This window comes from Miscanthus floridulus, chromosome 6 (genome assembly GCF_019320115.1).
Source record: "Miscanthus floridulus cultivar M001 chromosome 6, ASM1932011v1, whole genome shotgun sequence".
NCBI lineage: Eukaryota > Viridiplantae > Streptophyta > Magnoliopsida > Poales > Poaceae > Miscanthus > Miscanthus floridulus.
Genome location: NC_089585.1, coordinates 10,309,231 through 10,320,132, shown reverse-complemented (window position 1 = coordinate 10,320,132; position 10,902 = coordinate 10,309,231). Strand labels below are relative to the sequence as shown.

Sequence of the window (10,902 nt, the reverse complement as noted above, 5' to 3'; positions counted from 1 at the left end):
CAAGAAATGAATTGCTCAAATATAAATGCTTAAAGTAAAGAGAGGAGAAGGAGCGCGGTGATGTTTTGCCGAGGTATCGGAGAGTCGCCACTCTCCACTAGTCCTCGTTGGAGCACCCGTGCAAGGGTGTAGCTCTCCCTTGATCCGCGCAAGGATCAAGTGCTCTTTACGGGCTGATTCTTCGACACTCCATCACGGTGAATCGCCTAAATCGCTCACAACTTGAGTTGGGTCATCCACAAGCTCGGCCAGATGATCACTAAATCCCCGATCACCACCAAGACGTCTAGGTGATGGCGATCACCAAGAGTAACAAGCACGAACTCTTACTGGACCACAACAAGCCTAATGAGAAGGGTGGATGCACACTTGCTACTCTCCTTGCACTAATGAGGTCTTAATCTTGGATTCTCAAATCTCAATCACCTCACTAGACTCTTGCTCTCCTAAGCACTCTCAAGGGTGTTTCTCAACTGAACAAATGGGCAAAAAACCTCTCTTGGATGAATAGAGGAAGTATTTATACTCTCTCATTCAAAACGAACCGTTAGAAGGTTGAGTCAGCACTCTGCGGGGTGACCAGACGCTCCGGTCAGTTATCCCTGCCACAAAGCTGTTAAGTTGTGATCAGGACTCTGACCTACGTCCGGTCAGCACTGACCGGACACGTCTGGTCACGAAAATTGCTCTCTGAAACCTTACTAATGTTGACCGAACGCTGGCACCCAGAGTCTGGTCACTTTGTTTTTCAACGTCCGGTCAGTAACCGGAACCTGACCAGCGTCCGGTCAACACTGACCGGACGCTGTCCGATCAGGATTTTCCCTTCTCTGGAACCTTACTGGAGTTGATCGGACTCTGGCACCCATCGTCCGATCACTTTTCACTCAACGTTCGGTCGCAACCGAGACTGACTTCTCCTTGATCAAATGAACTGACCGGACTCTACAGCCAGCGTCCGGTCAACATTTGACCCCCCATTCACTTCCAATTCGAAATCATATGTGAATGAAGTTTGCTCTAATTGATCTTAGGGCTACTCCTGGGCTACTTAGTGCTAGATTTGACAAGTATGCACCACACCTAACCCACTAGACTCATCTAGGCCAAGCTACTAGTCCATACTCCCCTTAATAGTACGGCCAAAGGAAAAACAAAGTCATAAACTACTCTAAGTGTCTCTTCAACATCAAACGACACTTAGAACTAGTCCATCCTTAACCTTGTCATTCATCCTTTGAAAACTGAAACTGATTTACATCGTAGGGGCATAACAACCATGATTACCCAATCAATTGCCATTATCATGACCTTACTTAATTGCCTCTATAAAACACACGTTAGTCATAGTAATCTCGTATTGTATTAATCACCAAAACCCAACTAGAGGCCTAGATGCTTTCAACAATATTAGAGTCCAATATTGCATGACAATAATTGGACAAAATATTCCGTGCAGAGGAAAGAGCGCAACAAAAATTACGATTTACATTATTGTGTATATGGAATTTATGTTTCTTTACAGAAGTGAACAAAATCTCAAAGAGCCAACTTATCAACATGATCGTATATCACTGCACAGCACGCTGCTCTTTGATACTATATGTTACACCCATTTCTAAATGGTTATCCTTAGCAACTATGGACAACGAAACAAGTCTACTATCTGACGTTCTTCACCACCATGAGTCTATAAACAGCAAATAGGGCCGCATGCGCAAACCAAATCTACCAGCATGATTACAAGAACAAAAACTGCTGATCTTAAGTCCCAATCCTTTATGAGGCATGGGTAGCAACCTTTGCTCCTGCCGCATCTAGCTCGGTGCCACCTCCATTGCCATGTTCCGCTGTCGGATGGCCTTCTGCTATCATTGGCTCACCTCTAACAAGAATAGGACCTTCACTCACCGACTCAGATCCATGAGGTTGAATCTGCTCCGGGATATCTGATAGCCTATCATCTGCTCTCTTTCTGGAAAACTTCCTGCTCAATGTGCTTGTCAGTGATCTGCCTGGTTCACCTGCATTTTTCTCTATCACCTTTGCCACATCTTCTCCTGAGTTCTCTGCATCTCCCACCTTGTCTGCCAGGGCTTGCTTCTTCATTCACTACAATCTTTATCGATGTCCGCTTCTCGCCCAGCTCCTTCAGGTTGGGACGTGGAGTTTGAGGGAGCTTTGGATCAAGCTCTGTCACACTCTGAGAACCCGGAGTTGCAGGAAGGCTGGGATCAAGATTTTTTGAGCTCCCCTTCCTTGAATTTCTCCTGAAAAAGGAGCCTACATTAAATAGACCCCCTTGTCCACTGCCTTTTGGTGTCGGGATTTCCCTTGACTTGTCAACCTCTTGGTGAATCTGTGTGTCTGGGTTTCGTGCTCGTCCTTTCCGGGATTCCCATGTCCTTGGAACCCCAGTGCCAGGGCGATGTACATATAAACCTCCAGGTTGTTCTTGTCCATCAATGTTTATGTGCTCCACTTCATCCATTAAGACTTTCTTTTCTTCAGGAAGTTCACCAGAATCCACTTTGCTATAAACAGATGTTGATACTGGTACTTCAGTATCCGCTTGCTTCAATGATTCATCCAAACTTGATCTATTTTGGTCCTGCAGATACAACTAGACTTGAGTGCTCTTGCCGCCATTTCGAAAAAACAACAACAAGAATTGAGTCCAGCAGAGCCCTTCTACATTTCAGGTTTGAACATGCCGTTTTGGTATAACCCTGCTACCTCACCGAAGGCCACTAAAATGGTGTTGAATAAAAGAAAATAGACATAATGTTTGCCACTGACCTCACATATATCTTCAACTGTTATTGCCAAGTGAATCCTTCCTTTCTTGACATTATTCAGTGACATCCATTTGTCGTGTCTTTGTCCACCTCTCAGCTCATGTAAATTAATGGTACATTGTCTGTAAATAAAACAGCGTGAGATGTATGTTTATTTCATTTCCAAATAATACCAAATTGGTCAGATCACTATAGTGCCTGAACCGTGACTAGGGGCTCATGTTGGGTTTCAACTCTAGCCTACCCCAACTTGCTTGGGACTAAAAGGCTTTGTTGATGTTGTTGTTGTTGTTGTTGTTGTTTGGTCAGATCACTATAAAATGACAGGAGGTGCTAGATTGTCCTCTTCAACAAAAGCCAATCGAATCACAGCAATGTGCTAATAAGACAGTAGAAGCATTATCCTATAGATTTCCTTATCAAGGCATCATTTATCAACATGAGCTTAGAAAACAGAACATACCCAAGCGAGTCATCAAACATGGGGTCCTTATCACGAACTTCCATGACAAGTTCATTTGTTGCCTCCCACGATGTGATTGGTATTTTAAATTCTTCAAACCACTTAGGGGACAATGTTTTCCTCTGTATCTGTGTTTGGAATTTGAAAGGACCCAGACGACCTTTCACATAAGGGTCCGCTAGTCCTGTGCATTAGATCATCAAATGTGTTACACCGATGAAGAGTAACACAGAAGCTGCACAATTCATCCTCACCGTTTATATCAGATGGCTTCATGTCAGTTCCTTCTAAAATCTCAAGTTTCACATATGCAATAGGAGGCCTCTCCTCAATGCTGAACCAGTTATTTTCTGCAGAATGAAAAGAAATTGGTACCGTAGAGAAGATAACAGAAGGGAACTGAAAGTTTATCATCACATAATTTACAAAGTGGGAGTCACTATTCCTCTCAATGATTTTAGTCAAAATAGAACTTTGCAGCCATAGTTCATAGAACTATAAAGTTCGTTTAACTTTGGGGCATAACAAATTCTAGCATTTGCTACCAGCCTAGCACACACTAATAAAGCAAGTGACCTAAATATTTCAGTTCATATTGTACACCATATGAGAACTGTCTATAACTAAATTTTAACAGCACATCCACAGGAGGATTTCAGAATCACAGTAATTTTTTAAAGATTTCTGAAACACAAGCAGAAATAAGTTGCTACCTACCTGAAGGAGTAGATGCAAATTTTTCCACATTTATGACTATCATATTGGGCTGCCAGAAGAAAAAAAATACCTCAGTAAGGAAAAGGTACATGGACAACCTTCAAAGGTAAGCCCTGAAAGTCTTTTGAAGAAAGCAAAACAAACAAAAAATAGTACTCCGTAATAAAAATCTGACCTCAACTAATGTCTGCCCAAATGCAGTATCCATCAACTTATCCTGGAAAAAGAAACCCAGTAGGCCGAGTGATGAGTAAGAAACAGAATCACCAATTATACAATAAGAAAATATTATAATACAGGAAAATCTCACCAGCCATCCTGAAATTCCTGGAAACTCAGTGACATCAAGCCCATGATTAATAAGTGGCTTCACAGTCATCTGAAAATAAGGCGGCTCCACAAAACATAGTCTTACACGGCCAAGAAATGGCCAACTCCGAACAAACTTCACACCAACTAAAATCTGCAAAAACATATTCTTGTGTTGAGTACAACTTTACAAGGTAAACATTACATGTAGGGAAGAAACTGTTTCCTTTGTCTAATGAGGGTTTTCTAAATTTAAACTAAAATTTTCTTTACCATCTGCTTTTCCATAGAACAAATCCGTATATATATATTTTTATATTGCTTGACACAGTTAAAGATCGGTGGGATCTGCTGTTTGTCACAAAAAAGGGAGAATATGTATAGGCCCTTTTTTGACCAGAAAACTTTTATTAATTTCCTTAGGATTACAGTAAAGTTACAACATGGTCCTTGCCACCAGTCTGTACAAGAAACTGTGTATTTTTGGTTCATGAGTGTTGGTGGTTGCCTTCATGAAGGTAAGGGAAACTGTGCATCCTATTTCGAATTTTTAGCACGGTCCCCAATGATAATGGAGAACTTTAACAATGTAAAGCAAGACAATAATAAAGAGGTATTGTAAACTTTAACCATTTTGTAAATTATGTCACTTATTTATGCACAGAGAAAAATAACATGGGACTTGAAAAAGTTAGCATCATAAGTCTTTTCCTTTTTTCAGCATAATGTGAATCACACTCTTTCCAAAGCATCACTCTTCCTAAGTGTGGATTTGGTGTTTTAAAATCCATTTTCTATGAGAATGTCACAAGTTTATCACTCCTATGGCAAAATGGTTCAGCTTACTAGTTAACTTGCCTTTCCCTCGACATGCATGCTAGTTAAATGCATCTTTGCAGTCATTCCAAGTCCCACACTCTTGTGCAGCTGCATAGCAAGTACAGCACTCATATCTTCACCAGAAAGGAAATTCATTCCCAGCTCAAGAACCTGTATAAAAGCATTAAAATAAACACAGATTATTGTCAATTGCCCATAGAAGTAAAGGAAATATTCAGATCAAACAAAAGTGGTACCTACCAAATGGTCATCATCTGATGTCTCAGGTAGAACTCTCATGGAGGTAAAGATTGGTGGATTCCTGCCCATGTAAAGCTCCTGAATACCTGCTTTGCTCTGCAGAATAACAATATCAAGTAAGCTACAGAAAATCGATGGATGGAAATGCCTACTTAACGAAACTAAAATGTGACTGTCATAGGAAATCATTGTTAAAGAAGCAGTTCGAGGTAAAATGCCACAAAATAGAGAATATGAATCAGAAAATCAAGATAAAAGAAGGAAACCATACGACTGTCCAAGGTTTGAACTTATCCAAGAACCATGGTATGATGGGTCGTAGAAGTTGTGAAACTGATCTTCTCCATACAGACAGGCCACATCTTGTTGATTGCATAGTTTAACCAGCGTACTGATTCTGCATCAGAGAGGAGCTAAACATGAAACAATATGAGATGCATTTACACAGGCAGGAACAGTCATAAAAAAGGAAATAAAAAGGAGAAAATGAAATTTCCAGCCTAGTCAACAATACTTATCCGTGCAATATTTAAAAAGCGCAACAACTGTGGATCACAGAAAAATAAGGATGTATACCCTTCGCTGATAGGCAGATTTCATCTCCTCATGTTGTATCCTCTTCCGCAGTCTCACTGCACAGCGAGCATTTACCTACAAGGAGCATTATTGTAACTTAATTTCTCCTGATTATCTGGTATTCTGGTATCACACATGTTCAAGCAAACAACTAGGATCACGATATACAAGACTTGGAAAACAATGTATGCAAAGTTGGGATGAGAATCTAAAATTACAGTAAGTGTCATGAAAAGATGAGGAAGTTAAACAGGGAAAAAGAAGCAGTATGGTCTAAAAATACTGAACCAGCTTGGAGTTGGTGTTGATGAAGAGAAGGGAAATTTCATTCCATAACATAGAATAAAAACGGGAAAATTTCTGATACAGTGCCAAGGTGCCTCAGCTAAATCATTTGAAATATTTTACATCACTTGATTGGTTCTTAATGAATTGAAATTAGTCCATAAAAATTAGTATAGGAGGTCATAAAGATGAAGGAAATTACTTTGTAGCATTTGATGGTCTTGAAATCACGATACGATACAATAAATCCTTAAAAAGCAGAAGCATTCAATCATTCATGTAATATCACTCTCACATGTCATCAACCTTCTTATACTGTGCCAAAGTAGAATAGCTACTAATTGCTTGAGAAAGTTATCCCTTGGAAGCCATGTATTTATCTTGGGGGCATAGGATCAGTACACCGCAGTTTTGGAAAAATAACTATACAACCTAGCCAGGAGATAGACTTGGTCCCAATGAATTTGATTCGATTAAGTGGGTGTTGTGTGGAGTAACTTTTGCAGCGTATGATGTGCCATGCTAATTAGTCAAGCAATGATAGCATGCAACAAGCTTTCTAGCTGCTGCGAGGTCTCTGGATTTCATGGCTAACTGGTAAATGATCTATAAAACCATAGCACCCAGAATAGATACAAAGCAGAGTGCAGAATGAGGTGGCAAATTGCCCTTTTGGTGGCACGGGCTGCTGCATCAGATAAGGTGAAAGAATTTGATGACAGAAACAAGTTTCATCAGAGAAAGCGAGGGAAATTACAGAAACCGACGAAGTACAAAGTACGAACCCTGCTGAAAAAGGCAACATATACTGGAATAGTATGATGCGGTACGAAAGGCAGGCGGGTGCTGTTCTTTCTTTGGCAACAAAAGGGGGCAAATCTTTAGTGATTTAATGAGTACAGAGTACGTGAGGGGGGCAGGAAGTAGTTGCAGCAAGTACCCACCATGTAGAGGTAGAGGAAGGCGACGAGGTAGAGGAGGGAGCCGCGGAAGCCGATGGCGGCGGCGGCCCAGAGCGCGGCCAGCACCAGGCCGATGTGGTAGACGATGGGCAGCTCGGCGGCGTCCATTCCCCGCTCCCGCTCCCGGAGGCCAAGAAGAAAGGCGTTGGTTAGCAAGTGGCGGTCTGACGGGTCGTGGTGTGACACTGCTCTGGAAGGAGGGGAGCCCTACCACTACCAGACCACCACCACCGCACCACGACGGCCGGCCAGCCGGGCGGGGACGGCGAGGACTAGTAGTAGTAGAAATTGATTTCTGACAGCGACAGGGGGTGAAGTTGAGAAGCTAACGCGACATGCCGACCAGCCAACGGGCCAGGCACAGGCCCAACAGAAGAAGAAGAAGCTGCGCAGGTGTCAGGGCAAGTGGTACACACGGGCACACGGGCCGCACGCGGCAGGCCTGGTGTGTCGTCACGTGCCTGCCGACGCCGCGGCTGCGAATGCGATCGGATCATCCACGTCTCGCGGCGTTATTCAGCCACTGGTTGTGGGCCTGTGGTGAGTTCCTTCGCTTATAATAAACCCACGAGCCACGACTAGCAGAGGGCAGTAATCCCTACGTCCTAAAATAGATGATTTTATAGTTTTTTTCTAAGTTAAATTATTTCTAACCAGATTTATATAAAACAATATTAATATTTATAATACCAAAAAAGTATTATTGAATTTATCATGATATATATTTTCATATTCTACCTGGTGTCATAAATATTAATGTTTTTTCTATAATTTAGTCAAATTTGAAATGGTTTAAATAAATCTAAAACATCACTTATTTTAAAACGGATGGACTACTCCGTATTAATCAATTAATTATTGGTATGCTCCATTATTGTCAGCAATCGATTATTTCGCCTTTTGGCATATTCTCGTAACAAACAGTGTGCCTTTGCGACGTAACGGCATGTGGAACGGTTAGGCGGGGGCCGAATCGGCCAAGCCGGTCGATCCGAGCGGGTCCACGTCGTGTGCATCGGATGCACATGGGCCATGACGACAGTTGGCCTCTTCCTCCTCCCTCCTTCAGGCTTCAGCTCAGCCCGATCGTTTAACCGTGGCTTATCATAAGTGATATAAATTTCTTTCACACAAACAAGCCCACAACAGGACTTCTCCGCGAACCAGCCAAAAGTGTGGCGCTGTCGGGCTACCAGACCACCAAACTTGCGTGCTCCGGCCTCCGGGAGAGAGGAGAGGTCGGAGTGCGGGCGCGCAGCAGCCCAGCAGGATGAGCGGGGAGGAGGCCGACAGCTCCCAGCCCCACCAGGGAGGCGTATACGGCGCCTTCCAGGGGCCGCCCAGCTACCCTCCCCCGCGCCCGCCGCCCGTCGGCTTTCCACAGCCCGCCCCGCCGCCGGGCCTCTCCGCCCACCACCGCGGCGGCTACCAGTCCGTTCCCGGTAACGTTGCTGCGATGTGCGATTTCCTTTCTCGAATACTACCCCAATTCAGTTTCTGGGCGTACCATTTTAAAAAAACTGCGGGATCAAGATCAAGTTTCTAGGCGTTGTTCGTTAAAAAAAAAGTTTCTAGGCGTCGTTTGATCTCAACTGTCTGCCCCTATTCGGCGACTCTCTTGCGCAAATTGGGACCAGATTTGCTGGAACCAAAGGAAATTATAGTGGGTTTAATTTACCTTGTTTTTACCAGGATATTAATCCAATTCAGTTTTAGAGCGACGGCTCCGTAGTTCGCTAGTACTCCGTGTATGCTTACATCCAAATTCCAGTTTTAGAGTAACTGTCAAACCCTTCTTGTCCTAGTGCCCACTATCTGCAATGTATAGTGCCTGCTCTGCTTATCAATGCATTCCGTGTATGCTTACATCCAAATTCCATGTTGTTGTTTACCTTGCTCAGTTTGCTCTGCTTTCAGCTCGAGATTACGAAGCAGGTGTGCGGGGACACAGCCATGATCGACTTCCCTGTTGCGGCATTGGTTTTGGCTGGTTCCTGTAAGTCATCATCGTCGCACCATCTTTCTTTCTCTTTTCATAACAGTTTCATTCATATGTGTCAAACAACATTGTCATTCAGTTTGATACTTGGGCAGAATTCATGGTACAGCAGTGCTGCTGCTTTAGCTTTGTTTCCTTCCTTTTATTTACTACTCTTCTAATGATAAACTCCTCCCCTTCAAGGTTCATAATCGGTTTCTTTCTTGGTGCCATTCCCTGGTACATTGGAGCCCTTCTGCTGTGGTGTTCCAGAGTTGATTACAGGGAGAAACCGGGCTATGTCGCATGCACAGTAGCGGTGAGTAAACAACTTGTATTACACAACTCATGTGTCATGTGGTCCATCATCAATACCATCAGATGGTACTAGTAAATAAACTCATTTCTATGCTTGCTCAACTTCTACTTCCTTTATCTGTGCATGACTAGAAGTAAACTGTGAATCGACCGAGAGTGAGCCTTAAATCTGATGTTAATAGTAAATTTGGACCGTTGTCCATTCTTGTTGACACTAGGCTCCAAGAAGAAGAAGAAAAATATTTAGCTTTACTTTGAGATTGCTAGATCAAGTTGCTAGAAAAAAGTTTGTAGCCATATGATCACCTAAGAAAAAAATAGATACTTCAATCATCTTGAATATCTTGTTATGGTGACTGCTATGTCGTACTCAATGAACTTTATTCCGGCTCTTGGTCACTAAAATGCTTGATGGAACTGTTAGTTTGTGATTCATGCATTGAGACTTTTGAGAGTTCTAACTTATTTGTATAGCTAGAGCTCATCTATGAATTATGAGACAGAAAGGGAGCACTTCCAGAGGGTGCATTATTGAAAGAAAAGAATGCTTGTCTATTCTCTTGGTATTGCCAAAAGCTATCGCAATTCTATAGATGTAACTCTGCATTCGATCACTTATCTGAGTCATTTGTTAACTGTAATTTTGAAACTTAAGCGATTCTGATGAGAATTACTTGGTATAACAGGCTATCCTCGCTACCATTGCTGTTATCATTGGGGCGGCAGCTGGAACTCATGTTTTTTTATTTTAGCTTACATCGCATTGTCATTGTCCATAACGTACATGTTATCCCTGCGTCAAAGAAATCACACAATCAGCATTGTAATGGATATTTGTTCTGCATTCACAATTATTCATGTTTATAACAAGGAGAACAGAGACCTTGCTCTTGGCCATAAATAAATCAGACCGAGATGCCTCAGCCTTGTGAATAATGAAGCAATTTGAGTCTGAAAGAAATTGTAGTAATGTATTGTGCTTACAATTATTAATAGTTGATCTATGAAGTTGTAACCAGGGTTCGCTGGTAGCCACTGATTTCCTGTAGTCCTGTGGATAACCAGGAAAAAAAAGAGAGGCACCAACTGAAATCTGAGAAGGACACGGTGCGTGCAAAATTGGAACCTGCATCATCCGGTTCTAGGTTCTCCTGGTTACGGCTGTTCAAATCAAACCCTGGTAGTTAATTTCGAGACACGTTACATGCCAGCCAAGTTTTTCTCTCGCGGTCTCGCTCAAAGCCATGGTAGAGTAGCTAGGGTTTCACAGCAGCAGCCTCCTCCATCCCCCATCCTCCACCTTCCCACGGTATACAAGAAGTAGGCAGGTCTCCACCAGAGCCCGCAACGACCGTCCCGTGTCCCGACCACCCGTGGCGTGCCACCACCTCGCCGCATCTAGTCTGCGCGCCGCCG

General features: G+C 42.9%; 1 protein-coding gene and 1 pseudogene across 3 annotated transcripts; one reads left to right on the top strand and one right to left on the bottom strand.

Moving 5' to 3' along the window:
- Positions 1 to 1,465: 1,465 nt before the first annotated feature.
- LOC136461635 (C2 domain-containing protein At1g53590-like) lies at positions 1,466 to 7,304 on the bottom strand (annotated as a pseudogene).
- A 221-nt stretch (positions 7,305 to 7,525) lies between these two features.
- Positions 7,526 to 10,439, top strand: LOC136461637 (large ribosomal subunit protein eL20z-like). Of its 3 annotated transcripts, none has more exons than XM_066460927.1 (4): positions 7,526 to 7,730; positions 9,108 to 9,186; positions 9,373 to 9,487; positions 10,173 to 10,439. In XM_066460927.1, the coding sequence occupies exons 1-4, from the start codon at positions 7,526 to 7,528 to the stop codon at positions 10,236 to 10,238; spliced, it is 465 nt and encodes a 154-aa protein (XP_066317024.1). In that variant the 3' UTR covers positions 10,239 to 10,439. The 3 variants fall into 3 exon arrangements, with proteins under 3 accessions (XP_066317024.1, XP_066317026.1, XP_066317025.1); XM_066460929.1 differs by lacking the exon at positions 10,173 to 10,439 and adding an exon at positions 9,961 to 10,166; XM_066460928.1 differs by lacking the exon at positions 7,526 to 7,730 and adding an exon at positions 8,327 to 8,632 and having other exon boundaries at positions 10,173 to 10,424.
- The last annotated feature ends 463 nt before the right edge of the window (positions 10,440 to 10,902 follow it).

Coding starts and splice junctions, on each gene's coding strand:
- LOC136461637 (XM_066460927.1), top strand. CDS start 7,526: ATGCCGACCAGCCAACGGGCCAGGCACAGGCCCAACAGAAGAAGAAGA. Junction 7,731..9,107: donor CCACTGGTTGTGGGCCTGTG/GTGAGTTCCTTC, acceptor CTCTGCTTTCAG/CTCGAGATTACGAAGCAGGT. Junction 9,187..9,372: donor ATTGGTTTTGGCTGGTTCCT/GTAAGTCATCAT, acceptor CTCCCCTTCAAG/GTTCATAATCGGTTTCTTTC.